Source organism: Barbatula barbatula (assembly GCF_947034865.1).
Source record: "Barbatula barbatula genome assembly, chromosome: 25".
NCBI classification, from domain to species: Eukaryota; Metazoa; Chordata; class Actinopteri; order Cypriniformes; family Nemacheilidae; genus Barbatula; species Barbatula barbatula.
Genome location: NC_136788.1, coordinates 10,930,554 through 10,950,193, shown reverse-complemented (window position 1 = coordinate 10,950,193; position 19,640 = coordinate 10,930,554). Strand labels below are relative to the sequence as shown.

Genomic DNA, 19,640 nt, shown 5'->3' with positions numbered 1-19,640 from the left:
AAGTCATAAAGGTTAATATTTTGAAAATCTATTTATATCTATAAGCTTTACATGGACACCAAACCTAAGTGGTGATCCCGGGCAGGCAGTAGCGAGTCTCCGGACATTTTTGTTCGCGATTTTGCTGCACCCACTCACAAAAATAAAGTTTTAATATATATTTACGGTAAGAAATTGACTAAATGTCTTCATGGAATATGATCTTTACTTAATATCCTATTGATTTGTGGCATAAAAGAAAAAACTATAATTTTGACCCCTTCATTGTTCTGTTTGCTATTGCTACAAATAGGCCCACATCTGTGCTAGTTATGACTGGTTTTGGAGTGCACGGGCACAAATGTATATATATATTATGAATTGTAATGAAGCTGATTCTGAATCTGATTTTATTATTCTAACAAAAGTATTTTCTTCCACCATCATCCAGTAATACTGTAGCATTAAAAATGTACAACCAGTAAACCTCTATCTACAATATTCATGATAATGAATCAATGTTAAAATCAGTGCCAGGTAAGTCGGACAGTATGATGCAAAGCTTTGAGTCAAAGAGAATCTGCAGTGTTATCAATATCCAAGCCATCAATTATTGAGCAGCTTCAATTATGCATGACTGACCTCCCTCCACTGAACTGTTCTGAATGTCAGAACAAATCTTATGAATGAACATCCCTACAAACAAACAAAACAGAAAAATTATGTTATAGCAGCCTATGAAATATATGACGGAGAAGTTTCCCTCTTTTTCATATAAAAAGATGAAAATAATTAATATTTCATATAGAATATACAACATGAACTGTTGAAATCGCTACTGATGTGAAACAGAGTAACAATATAGTTTTTCATCACTTTACAAATACCTAGGGTATCTGCTATGTTTGCTGTTCTTCCATAATGCATGACAGCGCTCGCTATGGCTCTCTATAGACTTCTTCACAAGAAACCCCATAAAACGTGATAAAAGTGACATTTCTACAATACACCAGTCCAGATATCACTGTCACAAGAATCAAATCACTGTCTCATCGGCTTAAGTGTTTTTGTTTACGTCTCCGTGTCTGTGTGCCGGCACGCCTGTCCTTCAGTGTCTTTTAAAACAAAGGCCTACTGAAGATTACTAAAACAACAGAGCATTGTATCAGCCCTGGAGCTTCACAAATATTGTAACGCTCTGCACTGGATCCATTATATTTCACAGATGAATAATATTTGTTGAATATATTCACCTCAAAATTCCATTCCACTCCCTCAAGGCCCCTCTGTATTATGAAACTCGCATTTTGTTTGTAAACTTATTTCCTTTTTTGGAGTTAAGCATTGAAGGGCTATTTCAAGCAGATTTGACTTTTAACAAATAGTATTTGGTGTTTAAGTACATTGATTTCAGCAATTTTAGAGTCAAGTCTTACTGTGACCGACTGTATCTCTCATCTCAAACAGGCAGGAAGGGGATTTAAAAACAGAGTAGCCAATGACAAAGCATTTCTGAGCTCAAGTGATGATCTAGAAACTTTAGGACTCCAGCCAAAATCTAATAAAAGAAGCAGTATAGCCTACTTAAAATGTGCTTTTAAACAATCTGAGTGAAAATATGAAATGGAGTGCAGTAGCTAGGGTGAAAAATGAAATTTGTTTTAGTGGCACACAGGTCCAGGAGGGCTCACAACAATTTCTGTATGTTTTGCAGTCATATTTCAGGGGCCCAGAGTTGCTAATAATACAAACATTCTGTCTCAAAATCATGTGATCTTTAATTTCCCCTGCAGCATCTGTGAAATTCATATTTAAGGCTCACTACTTATATTATAAATACAGCCAAGATTGAGGCTTATAGATTTCCCATTTCTTCTGTATGTATCCTTAAAGGAAGCGGGTAAACTGTAAAACAGCTGATACATTTTTGTATACAAACAAAATTGTTGGTTATGAGGTCCAACCCCACGAGAGACTGACATATCCACATTCCAGTTAAATGTACAATAGATGAAGGTCAGCTCTAGGCGGCACTGTTTTAGGGTGCCCCTCATATTTAGTTTGTGCATCCTTCAAGTCTGTACCAAGCAGCCAAACTAGATGAGAAGTTATGGACACTTAAAACAATGTGGATGTGCGTTATACATTTTACAACTGTACATAAATTATAGGACAGTAAATGTTATGTTCAAAATTAAGTCAAACATTATTTAGATATTTTATGGGTGCCAAACATTAGTATACCATATCCGTAATATCCATATTTGGGTACATCATGCATGCACTTGAAGTCACTCTGACATCAGTTACAAACAATGTAAGTAATTTTTAAAGGATTATCAGGATATGTTTCTGTGTGTTGTGCACACTGTGCCCCCTTAAAAAATGGGTCCATGACGCCCCTGAAAGGATATGTATGATACTCCATATGAAGTATAGCAAGTGCTTAGTATTAAGAAGAGCGAGTTTGGGGGAATTTGGAACTTATCGAATCAAAACTGACTAGAAATATCAAAACCTTTTCGACAGACACTTATGTTCTCATGGCCGTAGACATTCTCACTTGACATTCCTCCCAATTGGAGCTTAACTCTGGCCGAAACATCTCATTTAGTCTGTCTAATAGGATATTCTGGAGGAAGACGCCTGTCTGCTGCTAATGCAGTGGTGGCCACGGTTTAATAGAAACCAGTTAGGTCAGAATCCATTACCATCCATAGCATAGAACAATTACTTTAAAGATCAGGTATCATACTATTGCATGTCATGCATTCTGACTTCTGTTAAATGTGCTGGCTTCTCATGCTGAACATGATCAACTTGTTAAAAAAAGAGTTGGACGTATGATGTAGTATTTCTGTTCTTAATACACTCCCCCAGCACTCAAACTTGTGTCAGAAAGTTTTTATAATTCTGGATCCCTGTGTCGTCACAGTTTACACAAATTATTGAACTGCACGCGGTTAGTCAAACTAAGTAATATGTCTGTGTTTTGTTAGCAATCGGCGTGTACGTGCATAATGTACAAAACATGAAGGGATTAATGTGATGTTGTGTTGCTGGCTCGTGCTGTAGTTCCATCCCACTCTCCCCACTAGTCCCACCTCTAGCAGCTTGTGTAATAGCACAGCTTTATTTCTCTTTTATAAGTTTGATCAAACTAAATACTCTTCGAAGATACGACGTACTACTGTATAGGAACTCAAGATTAATATGAGATTGGCCTAAACTGCCTGTAATATGGGATCTTTAATGTAACTGCAGGGCTATATGTTTCAAAATGTTTCAAGATATATCATGCCAGGTCATAGAAAATAAGATTCAAAGATAAAAGAGGGATGGTGAGAAGTTGTTGTTAGTCATGCTTCATTCATTTAATTAATATTTTTGATGTCCATGTAGTACCACAACGCCAACCAAAACACATTCTTAAGCATTTCACATTGGTGCTCATTTAACAAATAGTGAAAGAAAAGCTGTGACTGATCGAGGTCACTCCTGCTGCGAGACAGATTTATATCTGTATATTTTTATTTTTATAATCATTCCTGACACGCACTACCATTAGATCTTAGCTTGTGTTGTAATTCAAGTATATTTTTTATATAAAAGTATTTTAGATTTGCGGTATTAGACTTAAGCAAGAAAATAAGCAGAATTAAACTACACCGGTTGGAAATAAACAGACTGAGTTAAGAATTGCTCAATGGATTGAGAGTTGAGTGTGTGAACTTGATGTTAACTAGGATATTTTGTATCCATCTTTTAACATGTTACTATTATGATACCAATTTCTGTAGTTTTTTCAGGATGAAGACTTTTAAGACTGATACAAACCAATGTAAACTAATTTCTCAAAACATCACAAAGCCTATTCCTAAGAAACACTCTGATTAGAGACAGGACCAAATCAAGAAATATCTGAAATATATAAGGATATGATGGCAACAATGGAAAAATCTAACATAAATTTTGACATTTTAAATGTTAAATCCACACATGCTAATGAAAAAACTACATATAAAAAAATAATGAAATATTTATTTATACTCACCACAGCTTGTGTGACTGCTGAATATATTGCAGTTGAAATGTGAAAATAGGACCCTGATTATGAAAACTCCCTTTGATTTGATCTGATTATATAATATAGTTGTATTTTAAACTGTTTTTATAAATAGATGTTGACTAATAGTTTTAAGGACCCATTGAGTAGCAGCAATATTTTTTATGGTATTGAATAGCATTGTTTGACTGTATTTACTTAAGCAGATCATAAGCAGATCATACATTAAAACCTCATCCGTTAAGGCATGCGTGGACTGCAGTCAATTTAAAGCGATAGTTCACCCTAAAATGAAAATGTTGTCATTATTTTCTTACCCTCAAATTGTTCCAAACCTACATATTTGTTGTTGTTATGTAAACAACAAAAGAAGATATTTTAAACAATGTAACAGTTCTGGGGGCACCACTGACCACCACAGTAAGTTTCCTTCTATAGTAGCCAGCAGTGCCCTGGAACTGTATGGTTAAATCATTCTTCCAAATATATGTTTTGTCTTCAACAGTACAAAGGAATTTACACAGGCTTGGAACAACTTGAGGGTGAGTAAATAATGACAGGATTTTCATTTTTGGGTGAACTTTCCCGTTATAATGCTGTGGTACATTATGCATAATATCCAACAGGCGGGCAGCGGCTCCTCACTTCATTATTCTACAGGAAAGAAACACACGAGAATACAAATATAAAAATGCAGTATTTCTATAATATAAAACAATTTCTGTAATATGAAACTATAATGAAATGATTAAGATAATTCAAGCGCAAATGTTGCAACAACAAACTGAAAACACTTTCCTCAAAAACGTTCCTAATACAATGTTATTGCATTCAAGCTTTGTTGTTCTTTTATTTCCCAGTTAAAACGAAAACACTATATATATCTTGAGACAGCCATTGAATTCCCCTTAGCTTGGCTGTCATTGATCTATGCTAAGGGGCATGCTAAATATGATATGGCAAAATCAATACTGTGGTCCCATTTCCACCATCAGCCCATGGGCCTTGTTTCTGAAAGGCATTGAGCCACAAAAAAGCACAAACTAAGTTCTTTAGAGGCATTTAGCAGTAATCACAATCTGATCCAACCACTCATTATGCCCTTTAACAGGGTCAGAGGGCATCTCTACCCTTCTCTTTCCCTCTGTCTACTTCAGCCTTTTGCCTTGGCATCAACATTATCACCACTGCAATTAAATTCCAAAGCAAACATCACTATTACTATGGATATACAGTAATTTAGAATAGTTATTCTGTTCTCTAATTTATCATTTGCTGAATGTAGCCACGGGTCTAGAAATAAATACTGATACAGTATAGTATAGTAGTCAGCATGTTTAGTGTTTGAAAAACAGCCTGTCACATTTAAAATACAGCCCATCGTATATCAAGGCACAATTGGGTGTTATGATCCTGCCTGTGCACAATACAGCTCAAGGTCCCACCCTACACACACACTGCAGCAGTGAAGCAGTGGCTCTGCAGCTTCTCTCATCCTGACACAGCTCTTTGAGATCCAGCATGCCAGGCAGTACAGTGAAAACAGGACTGCGATGCACAGACATTACCGGCCACGGCAAACACACATGCTGGGCTCCCTGTGGAGAGCGATGGAACACTCTCACCACCAGTGCATTGGCTGCATATTGTTTGTCTCATCAACAACCTGCACCATGACCTTGAGCTGGAAATATGTATGCAGGAACAGCCTGTTCTCCAACATTTAATTGAAAATATTTGTTTTGCATGATTGGTAAACAGTAATGTGTTACTTTATAGATTTATTCTTCCCATTTATTCATCCTGTTAACTGGACTGACCTCTGACCTCAGCCGAGAACTGGGCAGAATGTCTGGTTATGAAAAGCTGCAACTGTTGGTCCAGGTCACATTCCGATAGACTGATCTCCCATGAGCGGATACCTGTGGGCACACAGACCATGTGACATTTTTAACATTTATAAAGATTTGTTTCAAATTTATTTGTATGTTACATTATAAATGTACTGTCATTTTTATATGCAGGGCGTTTTATTCTCCGGTTAACACTTTAGAATAGGGTGCTATTTGTTAACAATTAGTTAATGTAGCTAACATGAATGGACAATACTTCTTCAGCATTTATAATATTAATCAATGTTAATTTCAGCTTTTACTAACACATTATTCAAATCAAACATTGTCAAAATTAGTTACTGCACAATGAACTAACACGAATAACTGTATTGACATGAATTTACATTAACAAGGAAGTTTGTTGTTAGCTAATGCATTTACTTATGTTAAATCTAGCACCTTATTGTAAAGTGTTACCAAGATCCATAATACATGGCCTACAGAATCTGTGGATGTGTACATTGAATATTCAGGGTTTAGTGTTACATAACTGCGCAAAATGCAGACGCCTCTTGTGGTCCTACTGATCTAAACTTCAAAGTCCTTTTAGGAATTATGGAATACAATTATATCTCAGTGTTTCATAATTATCTTCCGCCACGTCCTTCCCACTCTGCTGGAAGGGCTGTTTTTCCTCGGATTCTGTTTTGCTTTGTAGATGAAGTGTAAATCTTGCAAACACTGCAGTGTTTGTGCTCAGAAATGCTGTGTCATTGGGATTTAGCACAGGTAATGGCTGCAGAGGTTTCCCAGAATAAGATGCTTGTCTCCGTGAGTCTACCCAAACACAACTTATTCCTTTCAGAATCGATTTGTGCTCATTGATTTGTGAATTAATGATTAAAAGTCATTTAGGAGGAACAGAACAATGCTTCTGATGTTTCTAGATGCCCAAGGATTACAGAATCGTACAGACTGATTATTTACACATCAGTATTTTAAATGCAATATTTACTGAATCTGATTAGCATAACCAGGATTAGCAGACCCTGAATTCGAAGATCGAAAACAGAGTCAACACCATCCTACACATTCAGAAACAACTTTTTAAGGCACTGGTCATTTTTAACTGTAGCACAATTGAACTGTACTGTGTTAAAATCTTTGTATTCCAGATTTGTGTTGGCCAGTACAAACCCAGATAAAAAGACATCTATTAAGTATGCTTCTATGCTTGCTATTTTATATAATGCTACTTTGGATTCTAGGGGTTGATGCTAGTCAAAACCAGATGTCTGTAAACACAAACATGCTACTACATAATACACCAACATGAAATTTTTGCACCAAGAGTCAAACACCCATGCCGATCAAAGGAAACTTCATTGAGAAGATGAAAAGTTGAACCCCCTTTTATGATGATCATGCTGTCTACACATGTTAGAGACAAATAATGCAAAATTAGTTTGACTTCTTCCATATAACAAAAAAATTATGTATTTCCATAAAAACTTTACAAAGTCATTCATTTTCAAATCTCAGATGATGGTTCTGAATGCAAATATTACTCAGCAAACCAAATCAACTTGATCAAATAAAAATGTCGTTATGCATACCTTTTTGTTTTTGCGATTTTTAATTGCAAGTCATAATGAAAAGCAACCATTTTACGAGCTGCCGGTTTGTGCAGAGCAGAAAAACTGCAACTTCATCAATTTTATCCAAACATGCCGTAATCCCACAACTCATGGCGCAGTGCTAAATGCAGACACCCGAGGTCGCCGCAGTGTGCAGAATAATTCAAATGGTCGCGTTGGCTCGTATATCACTCTGGGGACGTACTGTAGATATAACAAATCGATAACTAAACGTTGGCTAATCGTGTCGCATCTTGTCGTTTGCAACGTCGACGCGAGTCTATTATTTAATGCACGCGCCTACCGTAGCGACACATGCACTCTATTACATCTTGTGTTGCGTCAAATGCACAATACAGAGTTCACAGTCAAATGAAACAATAGCTCAAATCTGTTTGCGCAAATCCTTATATAGCGTGGCTCCCGATGCTTTTTATAACGCACAAATACCCGTAAGGCTCACCGCGCTCTATATGTTGTCTTGCGGTCTGTAGCTGGTGATCTGTCGCGATCTCTCCGATCACGATTAGTATGTAAAAGTTTCCCTGTCTGGAGGTCGGGCCGTGGCGGCGGAGCTGTCCGGGGTGCTGAAGCTCGCAGTCCTCGTCCTCCTCCACCGCTGCGAGCGCACCCCGGGGTGGGATCTCCATGGAAACAGCCCCTCGAACAGACGCTGGGCCCGCAATTATCTCCATGACAACTGCTGCCACCTGCCCCGGCTGCAAAGTTAACAGCTCGTAAAACTCTGCGCGCTCTACAGTGGGCGCTATTTACTTGCGCGGGATTGGTCAAACGACCACACAGCTGTGTGATGTCACACCTGACGATGACAAAATGATATGTGAATACAGAATAGATCAATATACGCTATCAAAACACCATCTGAACTATTCCGGCTTTGATGACACTCACACATACACGCAAAGAGACAGAGATAAAATCGCAGACATGTTTAACAAAGTAGGCTATTGCATCAATTTCGACAACTCTGCCACTAAAACCGGAAGGTGTTCGTTTATTCTTGAGAAGTGCCTTTATATGACATGTTTAATTCCTCCTGGCTGTCTTACTTTTGTTTTGAGGCAGCCTAAGATTAAAGAGAGAGAGTGTTTCCAGCAGCATCTACTTCGCCATTGGCAGTGATTCAGCCATCCCTCGGTCAAATACAAACGAGCACATACTGCCCTCTGCTGACATTTATAGTCAAGTGCGGTGCACTGGTTCTGACGTAAAGATATTGACATCAATGGTCGTTTGTAAAAACAACAAATACGACGAACGTAAAGTAAATGAACAACACTGCATCCTCAAACACGTTTGATTTCTCAGAGTACTCTTCAGATACCAATTACCATTAGTTTTTTAAGCACTGACTCTTTTATTGACAATCGAGATTTTTAGCTGCCAAGTTAGATGCTAATGGATCTTGCCATTTGTCTTCTTGCAATAAACACGAGCAAAATCCTCATAAATTAAGTTGATTAGGTCACGAAGCTGACATGCCCTACAGGTTTTACTGAAACTTTGCCAACAAGGATTATATTGGTAATGAGCAAATAACTGAGCATTATAAGGCAATTTCATCAAATGTATATTGGCTAGAATCATCACCTCACAATTACAGTGATTATGTCACCATTCAATCAATCTCACAATGAGAAAGTGAGTGCAGGCATGACCATTTACAACCTCCACAATGACAGAAATCCATTGAAGGCAATTTTGGCAAAGAACTGCTCCCTGTCGTCGCGTCATATCTGTATTAAAGCCCTGCCTTTCTTTTCATTGATGTCTCTAAATGTGGGGCCAACCCATTTTTTTCAAAATGATGAAATATTGATTGCAATAGTGTTTTTCGGGGGCTGAATACATATGTGACATCAGTGACAAAGTCAGCCAATAAGTCTAAAGGCACAAACTAAAGATGAAAATAAGATGTGACCTGTGTTAGGAAAGACACAGGCATAATATCTAACAAATATATTAGTTTCAAACTAACATCTGTATGGACATCTATTTTGGCCATTCAGCGAGAATAGTTTACTTTTACAGATTCACTTTCCCTTGTTTTAATATTTTGGGTTCCCCTTGAAGACCTCAATTTCATGACTCTGACTTGATTGGCTAAGATTGTGCAACACAAGCTCGAGCTAGAAGCAAGTCATTGAAGAAGAGAGGGAGAAAGAGGGCGCGCGCGAGAGAAATCAAGTCATCACAGGCAAATGACTGATATTAAGCTTATCTTGGTGTCTTTTCATTAACAATTTCCAAAATTTAATTTTGCATTTCACAGAATACCTTGTTTAAAGTGCAGCAGCATTATATGGCGTTTAAAAGTATAACAGTCGGTGCACAATGACCATTTGGTTAGATGACAGTGACGAACGAGAGATGGTTTATTGGTTTTATATTTGATTTTCACAATACTGGATGTGAAGGTTCGAAAATTACACGTTAATAACAAAAATGTTCTATACAGCATGACAGTGGTGACTTATTAAAAATATTAATATGTTAGAGCAAAGCGAATGGTAATAGCGAATCATGCGATGCATGTTTTCATGTGGCATTCCATTAAAGGGCACACAGTGAACAGTACAGGATTTCAATTATTTGTCAAATAATGATTAAGACAGCAGTTTAAAATCAACAGAGGACTATTACTGATACATAGTGGAGCTTTATTTTGTGCAGATATCTTGACAAATGTATGCCAACCCTTTTAATCCTTTTTTACAGCAATGTGTGGTTCTCGATAGCTTTTAAATGATCTCGATGTCTTTTTTTATCAAAAGAACATGCTGTATTAAGAACATACAAAAGTAATTGATACACAGACGACTTTACAAAACAAGTTCTAATGCACTTTAATGCACGAACAGCAGATTAAGTTTACATGACAATAACATGTGGTTACATCACATACGTCCTTGATGAACTTTACAACTTCTCTCCACTGTGCCGCACTTAAAAAAATATTAATATAAATAAAATTGCACAAATTTGTTATATGATGCATGTGCACCCCATCAATGCCAAGTCAAACCATTCCGCAATGTGTTTAACCATCACAAACACTTTAACAAGAAAAAGTTGCAGAACGCCCCGCGCGGGCAGTCGCACATCTTGCCGATTCGAGAGCCTTTTCTGATAGCGCACTGCTCGCCCAAATCACACTGAGAAAACAGAGGAAAGCATCTTACTTTTCTAATAACAGCATTTGTGTTGTTATAAAAAATACGTTTACACTTTAGATAGCAAACAATGATTATTGTGGTATTAAAGTTAAGACCGTTGGAAGAGTGAAGAAGAGTGAAGTGCGCAAATGACCATGTCTTTTACATAACTAAGCAATACACGCCTATATTTAATAAATATTTGAATAACATAAATATACCATGGGAACTTGACCATATTTCTTCTCCCAAGGAGGAATTCGTTTAGTCTGCAGCTTTTCCAGAACGTCTTGCAGAGCCCCGAGCTGACGTGATAAAGCATTTTTAAAGATGCATTTTAGTCTCCAATCACTTTTCTAAATATCATTATATATATATATATAACATTTTATCAGCAAAATCAAAATAAACAGACTAAACACATCGTTTACTTATATAATAAATCAAATTAAAAACAACATACTCATGAATTACTCACAAGCTGTTTTTCACTTGTCAGGTTAGGGTCTTTGGGGTAGAAGTCTCTGATGGCTCTTGTGTCCATTTCAACCTCTACTTGGTCTGGGTCTGGCTCGTTCGCTCTTGCACCTGTAACCAAGCAAAGCAGCACGGCGCACACGGTCATTCGCGTCCACAGACTGGAGCTCTCCATGGTCCTGGTTGAATTGAGCTTTGGCACAGGAGCGCGCAACGCAGTTATGTCTCAAAGTGTAGGTTCAAATAATCAGCTCAACAGCCTTCCACTCTTTTATCTGTTCAACGGTGCTTGTTTTTATGTGATGTGATGTCGCCCCGCCTTTACCATTGATTTCTTTCACACGTAAGCGCGATCATTCATTGCGTAAATGCGCTAAAGACAAGTCATCAAATGCGTTAATTTCGCCCCCGGAATGTAACATTCTTCAACTTTACTAAGGACACATCCGTCGGGGTATTTTGTTTCAGCTGTGAGGAAAAGATTAAAATGCAAACACTGCTGGTTGTTTAAGCACGTCTACATGCAACGATGTTGACACGTTGGAATACTTTGGAGGACTGGGAAATATGCTTGGCAGTATTAATCTAAATGCATAAAATGTGCATTGATACTAAATCGTATCCGTCTGGATGAAAATGTTTTTAAAGCCAATACTGAATTAAGACTTTTTTAACTCCAAGCAATAACTAAAAAGCTTCTCAAGACACATCAAACAAAAATATTAGATTGTATTTTTGGCATCGTTCATTTTGTTCTGCCATTTTGAAAGTAAATTCTACTGACCAATCCAAAATAATGCACACCGATGCACTGGTGATGTTTCAGTGTAACTGATTAGTGTCTTTATGTGAATATAATATGGTATTTCTTAAATTACAGCAGCATTTTCTCTCTTCAAAACACTGGAGTGGTCACACAGAGACCATAATTTCAATCCCTATAAAATGTCATTTTAGGGTTTCAATTAGAACAGCATCATAGTATTTTTAAGTTTTTCATGCAATGTATTTCTAGGTGATGTGCAGTCCATGTCTGCTTGTTAGCAATCTGATTTTGAGAAACGCTGAAAGTGTACACACTCAAGCATGTAAGCATGTCTAGACTCATCTAATCCTTCCTGGAATATGAATAGGGATTTCTTTCGAGGAGGAAAAATGATTTTTCCAATGTAAGGACTTTTTTCTAGGGTTGATGAAATAGGCTATTATTTTTGCCCATCTATGACGGCACTTGTGGAGGAAATTATTTTGTGGTGGAACTGAATGAGCTATTTGCATATCAGCAGATCAAATCATTTCTGCCCAACAACATTCATATTACTCATCAATTTGGAGAATTTTTCTCACGGTTTGCTTGGTTGCACAGCTTCATATACATTTCTGTAACTAAAATAAGTTTGCTGCAAGCGATGCCTGTAAACTATGGATTAATTCACGCAAGGCTTGTATCCAAGTGATGTTTTTTAATTCGCCAAAAGAGCCCTTTAACAATGGGTGTGAGGCATATGACGCACTCTCTTTAGACTTCATTCATATCAAAATATAACTGATCAATTTCTAACACACCATGTCTTTCATCCGAAGAAAATCAGCCAATCACCAGGGTCCATATAAAGCTCACAGTCATAGCAAACCCAGACTAGGGTGTGTTAAGTGACAATGGTCATCGACATGCACAAAATAATACGCTGTGAGGCTAAGATTTGGCCCATAACCCCTGTCAATGAGTACATAAATGAAACAGTGCGGTGAGCAAACTCATTCTCTCCAAACACGACGGAATCGGAAATAGGGGTTATGGGTGAATGGAAACCATTCTCATATACCTAAAGCCCCATTAAAAATATATCCAGCCTAAATGTTTGTTTAAAAAGATTCCTGTATATGACTCGATCTTCAGTGAACATAAAGGAAGATATTTTGAAAAACGTCTAAGTAGTTTTGAGTCCATATCAATAGGGGACAATGTTAAGATACCGATATTCTTCAAAATATTTTTTGTTTTGTTTTGCAGAAAACATCAAGTCATACAGGTTTGGAATGACACAAGGATTAGTAAATGATGAAAAATATAATTTTTGGGTGAACTATCCCTTTAACGAACATTTCAACAGTTGATGCCTTCGGAATAGAACTCATGACCTTGCTATCACTCGCTTGCAACTGTATCTTTTGGTCCAGTTCAAGGTAGCAATTCTCCAATTAGCTTAATTGTTGAAGACACATGTTGGCTTTAACTCTTAGTTTAATCAAAAGAAAGGTTGCAATATCCATAGATTTTCCAGTGTTAAAATCACACAAATCAAAATCTGCCTGTGACATTTGCCTAAGGTGTCTAACAACAAATGAATTGCACAAACCTTCAGCTATTTTTAGCACTGCGGAGTTAAGGGGTTTAAAATCTTACCCTTGTTCCACTGCCATGTTCATAGTCTTCGCTATGGGGCATGATTTGATTTCCATTTGTCTCCTTGGGATCCGCTTATGTCTGCCCACGGCTGCACGTCTTTCAAAACCTCTGTGTATTTAGCCATGTGCCTCCTCAACTTGCCAAACTTCAGTCCCATAAATTAACCCTTCCCTTGCTGTTCTTCTGATTAACCAATCAATCTCTCTTAAAATTACTAAAATGAATGTGTCATTATAGGGCGTCAATAGAGGGTCCTGCGTGGGTCAACCGGTATTGAGCTATTATAGCAATGCCAAAGTCATGGGTTCAAGTCCAAAGACATGCAAACTACTAATATGTTCCTTACAATCACTGCAAGTTGCTCTGAATAAAATGTCTGCTAAATATAAATATTAATAAACAATAAGGATTAAATGCCAAATTAATAAACCGGATCCAGTGTTTTTGGAAATCCATTATCAGTTTTTCCTGTCCTACTGGTTAAACATGACTGAAGAAAGTAAAAGCATGAGCAACAAGTTTCCTTGGAATCCAATGCGCAAAGAAAAAACTCATTGAGGCTGGTTTAATATTCTCCAAGAAATTATTTGTTAATGCATCAAATCCAGTGTAACAGAAAGAATAAATCAGTAAGCTATTTCTTAATCATGCATTCAAAACAATTCATGTAGGGTTATCATAGACTGAGCGGCATTGATTGCGCACAAATGAATCATTGTGTCTGTTTTAAACATTGACTAAAGGCATTTTAATTTCACTGTTCTCAGGTTTATCAAAGTGGCAGTCAAAATTAAGCCCTGTAGGAAAAAATAGGCCCATTGATTTGCCCATTGATCAGAAGGCAACACCTCAGACCATCTTGCATCAGAGATGAGCTAAACAAGGTACTTATCAGGTGGCGCACACCCTCGTCGTGTTAAACATCTAATTACATTGGGGTTGAAGGAATCAAATTAACCTCTGAGAGGTGATCACCCTCTCATGGGTCTTTCCCAAACTTTACACTGTGAGCAATTTTCATTTCCTTATCAGAAAGTCATGACTTATTAAAGCCATTATCACTAATGGCAATGTTGCTCTTTACTGCATTCCAAACTGACTTTCTTTTTTATGTGAGACACAAAAGAAGATATTTTGAGAAATGTCTTTTGTCTGATTGAATGTCTGATTTTTACATCTATACAATGGAAGTCAATGGAGGCCAATGTTGTTTGTTCAAAATATCTTCGTTTGTGTTCCATAGAAGAAAGTCAAACAGGTTTGGAATGACGGTAAATAAATGATGAGAGAATCAAATGAGAAAAGGCCTTCCAGAATTCTCATGTGAGGTTAAAAATCAGTCTTGCATCCGGTTTTCTAGCAGCTGTGTATATTTACAGGCCACAGCAGAGCTGTTGCTCATGTCCCATGCCTAAGGAGACAAGACAGAAAACCAGCCTGTGATGTTCACAGGCGCTAAAATTTAAAGGACATGTCACTTACAGCTGTTTCCTACATCTGCCCAATTCCTCATTCTGACAGGCAGATTAACCTCGACGTCAAACGGCCCCAAACTAATTAGATTTTAACTCCGCCCCAAGACTTATAATGTCATCTTTTTTTGCGTGTTGCTTTTCATGTTAGTCGAATGTTTCGAGTGTCACTTGTGAACTCTGCCTCGCTTTGACAGATGTTAATTGATGGTCCTCATTTACTTTGGCAGGAATTAGCATACACGGAGGATTGGCATGATTAAAGAGGCGAATAACAAGAAATAGCGTTTATGAGATCACAGCAAAACTCTTCAAAGGCTACGTTTTAATGATCTCTGAGCTCCCTGGGCTGGCCATGGATGTCTCGTGACATCATCAGCCTCTGACAAACTCTTGTGAAGTCTAAAATACAGCATGCATGTGAAACAACATTAAAGTACCACAAACTTTCTAATTGAATCTTCGTTCGTTGACTTGTGAAAGAGTTGGAGCTCTTTCCATTCAAGTTCAATTTTATGTCAAAGCACATCTTTTGAAAACATCCCTGTTTTGTTTGAATCCAATGATGTCAACCGATTTTTTATTATTAAACGTAGGGAGGAAGTGGATTATTATCCTAGTATGAAAAGCACTGAGGCAATGAGAGGTCTTCACAAATATATAGCTAATGGTCTCTCTGTATGGGTGTGTGTTAGGAGCCCACACTAATTCATTGAAGATGAATCCCTGTAGAGGCCTATCTGTTTTGTGTGGGAGTCATGAAACTTCATTATCTCCTCTTTATGTGTGTTTTAGTCCCACATCACCAGTGAACATCATGTGTTTAGGATGAATAGTCCATATATAGATGGTCGGTATATTTGGTGTGGGTGTGCGACACTGCATGCTCAATTAAAAACCTGATGGCATCAATAGGGAGCAAGGGGTCATAAAAATTTATATTACAAAGTGAACATTCCCATAGTTGGACATTTTCCAACAATTTGCAGTCTTCATTCAGTCATGAGCATTTCTTTAAAGCGAATAAAAACTGATGGGTCCTACGGTCATGAAGCACAAAGAGAACGGATTTCTGTAAATCACACTTAAAACCGAAAATTGTTACACTTCATTCAACATGGACGGATTTCTAAAGCATTATGTTAAAGATTTTTCTGCCGTACGAATAAAGCCTGATGATTCTAATGCAGATAAATATTATTTTCCCTCAAAGAAAGCTCTGGATTCAATTGATATCAGAGTACCGTCATCATAAACCACTGAAGTAGCCGTTTACCCGAGGAAAGTGTTGTTGTACATCTGGATTGTGTGTTGTAAATCCTTCCGAGCGTTACAAATAAAACCTTCGATATTGAACTGATCGTATAGATGTACAAGGGTCTCACTTCAACACCAGTAAGTTGAGTTTAAAAGCTTGGGGGGCTGATTTATATGGTAAACATCTTGCTTGTAGAAGAGATTGATCTTGTGTAGTACAGGTTACCAGCCTTAGTTTATAGTAATATTGAACAGCAAAACACAGAGACTTTTGTTTATGTGTAGATTATGTAAAAGAAACATTTTAGCCAATTTACAGACAATAAATTTAGAAGATAAGAACTTGGTTTGCTGAGTAATACCATTCATAGCAGGAATTATTTATTTATTTATCTACAAAATATGGTTGGGATTAATTTATAAATAACCACCGCTAACAGCTAAGGGCAACTGTTCAATGAAGTAATCCTGCAATTAATTTATGTCATTATGACTTAAACCGACAGTGATCCCCTCAACAGTTCTTCGTTTAAATCATGACATACTGCTTTGCTCCATGATTTTTAAATAAGCGGCTTTATGAAATATTGTTTCAGTAGAGAAACAGCCAGTGCACCATGTCATCCCACCCATATTCATTTAGCTCTGTGATTCTTCAATAAAGGCAATAAAATCCTTAGTTAACATGACAAATAATATCATAAATTTGTGCCTTAAAGGGATAGTTCCCACAAAATAACAGATTTGATCCCCCATCGACCCCCATAGTATTTATTTCTCTACTGTAAAAGGGGGATAAGATCTGTTTGGATACTAATATTCTTCCAAATATCTTCCTTGTGTTCTGCGGAAGAAAAGAAATGTGTACAGGTTTGGAAAATCTGAGGGAGAGTAAAACGATAATAGAATGTCATCCAGTATTGCCAGTTTACAACCTGTTGCACAAGTCGATCATTTAAGACTCTAACATTCACATGAAACCAGAATTACAAATGTTAGATATCCAAAAAGCTGACACTTTTATCAACTAATATATCTATTAAAATACATTGTTATATAACAGTGAATTGAATTAATATTCATTGAATATGAATCATATACAACAGCAATTTAATAAGTTCTCTGAACAAATAACCCGAGATTTCTATTTAAGGGTTATATTGAAAGACTTCTAGGAGTTTGCAGAGCTATGTCTGCATAATTAAACACAGAAATGTTTTAGCTCTCATTGGCTTCACTCTCCCCCTCTTCTAATGGTGGGGGTGCAGATATTGAAAGATAGTGGTATTTACATCTTTACTATATCTGAACCCCAGTTAGCAATAAAAAAACAAGCAATGCTGTTTCACGTCTTATTTTACAATATAACAATTTTGGGGTTGCTTGTCATGCATATCAAAATTATCGTATAGCCTGAAGTTATAGGCCAATTGCTCCTGTCTATTTTATATTTACTTCTAACACAAATATACACTATTTACATCTGTATACAGTTAAATGTCCAGTTGAAACGTTTCTACATATAGGATGAGCAATTTTAAAGCACAAAATGGGATAACTCGAATCTGTCGAATAACCAATTTCAAGGCTCTTAGCTTAATACAAAAGGTCTGATAATCATACTCATTATGTTCTCCTTAATGAACCCATTTGTCACTGGTGGACCTCAGGTGCTGATGTGGCCGCTTTATAAAAACAAGATAATTGCTTTAAACTTTAACATCTAAAAGATAAAAATTCACTACATAAATTCCAAAAGCACATCATGTTCTATAAAATATTGTCTTTACAATAACAGGTTCAACTGATAATTAAAAATATAATCAGGCAAAAATAATATCCTATTTTTATTGGATGAATCTGAACATTTAAAACCTAATATTCAGCTGTTATACCTAAAGCGTTCAAAGTGTAAACTGTGACAGTTCATTACAGTATAAAAGTCCACAGTAGTGTCACCGATTTACCTCTCTTCTCAGTCTCTCCAAAATGTCCTCTTGACTGACACTTGCTGTTACCTTGATAATTTTTTCTCTGGATTTGGAGCCCTGTAGTGACATTGAAACACATGTATTCACTTATTCTGTCCAGTAAAATAGATATTTAAAGCGATAATTCACCCATAAGCGTCAGTGTTACTCACCCAATTACTTTTCTTCTTCTGCAGAACACAAAAGAAGACATTTTGAAGAATGTTGGTAACACAACCGTTGGTCCCCATTGACTTGCATTGGTTTACAGCCATACAACAGAAGTCAACGGGGACCGACGGTGTTTCGTTATCAACATTCTTCTAAATATATTTTGTGTTCTGCAGAAGAAAGTTAAACAGGTTTAACATGACTAGAGGGCGAGCATTGGGTTTTCGTGTGAGCTATCCCTAATAGATACTCTTTTGCCGTCAACACACAAGTATGATGGTTCTGACCTTATCTAAATATATTTCACTCTTCTTCAGCTCCAGGACTTTGGATAAATAGCGCAGTAGCTCCGCGTTGGCTTCTCCGTCCGTCGGTGGTGCGGCAATGGCGACCCCCACCGCCTCACTTGAGACATCTGTCACAAAAATAAAGATGATGCTTGGACTCCTTAGATAAACGGTAGACTGATGCTCTCTGCTTTAAACTTAAATATATCCAACCTGTGATTGCATTTTGCTTGGCACCGGGTTTGGCATGTATTGCGATTGCAATTTCACCGTCTTTAACTTCTTTAACTGGTCCGGGAGGTGTCTCTTGGAGTTGAGGGATGCTTTTTGCCTAACGATAGGATTTGATTTACATTAATCTTATGAAGTGACATTATGTGTGAGCTTGACAGTACATAACTATTGCAAGAGACTCGAATGTTTTGCTCCTGACACAAGAGATTATTCATTATAGTAACTCTAAATAAAAAATGTTTTTATTTAAATGTAGCGGACCCTACCGTTTTGTTCTTTTTAGGCATCGTGCTGTATTTTGAGTAAACACTGGAAGACACTGAACCCCGATGTGTGATTTTCTTCGCAAGAATGCGACTAAACAGCACGCGGTAAAAGAGGCTTAGCAAAGTTATACGTACACAGTTGAGAGTCTGCGAATGCATGAGATATTTTTTAAGAATGAGTTTCTTGTATTGTAAAAGAAGAGCATGAGTTGGTTTGCTTGAGACAACAACAGTAGAGTTTACATCTAAAGCGCATGACTAGCATACAACACAAGTAAATGCGTTTGGAGCATCAAATAGGCGCGCTAAATACGCAGAACGCAGAAAGCCCTGGAAAATTAATTTCCTCTTGCGACTTTTTCCTTTTTTATTTTAAAACCGAATGCTCTTATCTATTACGTTT

General features: G+C 37.1%; 3 protein-coding genes across 3 annotated transcripts in view; all 3 read right to left on the bottom strand.

Annotated features, from left to right (window-relative positions):
- map1ab (microtubule-associated protein 1Ab) overlaps positions 1–8,246 on the bottom strand; it is a 32,863-nt gene extending 24,617 nt beyond the window's left edge. Inside the window, exons 1-2 of the mRNA XM_079450350.1 lie at positions 7,981–8,246; positions 5,866–5,967 (exon numbers count right to left, since the gene is read on the bottom strand). Coding sequence (XP_079306476.1) covers positions 5,866–5,967; positions 7,981–8,212 — 334 coding nt within the window. The 5' untranslated portion in view covers positions 8,213–8,246. The remainder of the gene's footprint in view (positions 1–5,865; positions 5,968–7,980) is intronic.
- A 2,339-nt stretch (positions 8,247–10,585) lies between these two features.
- cart2 (cocaine- and amphetamine-regulated transcript 2) lies at positions 10,586–11,345 on the bottom strand (the record flags this gene model as incomplete). Its single annotated transcript, XM_079450352.1, has 3 exons — positions 10,586–10,693; positions 10,915–10,998; positions 11,172–11,345. The coding sequence occupies 3 exons, from the start codon at positions 11,343–11,345 to the stop codon at positions 10,586–10,588; spliced, it is 366 nt and encodes a 121-aa protein (XP_079306478.1).
- Positions 11,346–17,306: 5,961 nt separating this feature from the next.
- Positions 17,307–19,550, bottom strand: cUnh15orf40 (chromosome Un C15orf40 homolog). Its single transcript, XM_079450351.1, has 5 exons — positions 19,238–19,550; positions 18,951–19,068; positions 18,738–18,865; positions 18,277–18,357; positions 17,307–17,994 (listed from the first exon to the last, which is right to left on the bottom strand). Exons 1-5 carry the CDS (start codon positions 19,394–19,396, stop codon positions 17,947–17,949), a joined length of 534 nt encoding a protein of 177 aa, XP_079306477.1. The 5' UTR covers positions 19,397–19,550; the 3' UTR covers positions 17,307–17,946.
- Between the last annotated feature and the right edge of the window lie 90 nt (positions 19,551–19,640).

What these genes read in the sequence shown, in the direction of transcription:
- cUnh15orf40 (XM_079450351.1), bottom strand. Translation starts at nt 19,396, where the DNA reads ATGCATTCGCAGACTCTCAACTGTGTACGTATAACTTTGCTAAGCCTC. An exon ending in CAAGCAAAATGCAATCACAG is followed by an intron (nt 18,866 to 18,950) that starts GTTGGATATATT and finishes TTTTTGTGACAG; the next exon opens with ATGTCTCAAGTGAGGCGGTG. An exon ending in TGGAGAGACTGAGAAGAGAG is followed by an intron (nt 17,995 to 18,276) that starts GTAAATCGGTGA and finishes GTTTTTATAAAG; the next exon opens with CGGCCACATCAGCACCTGAG.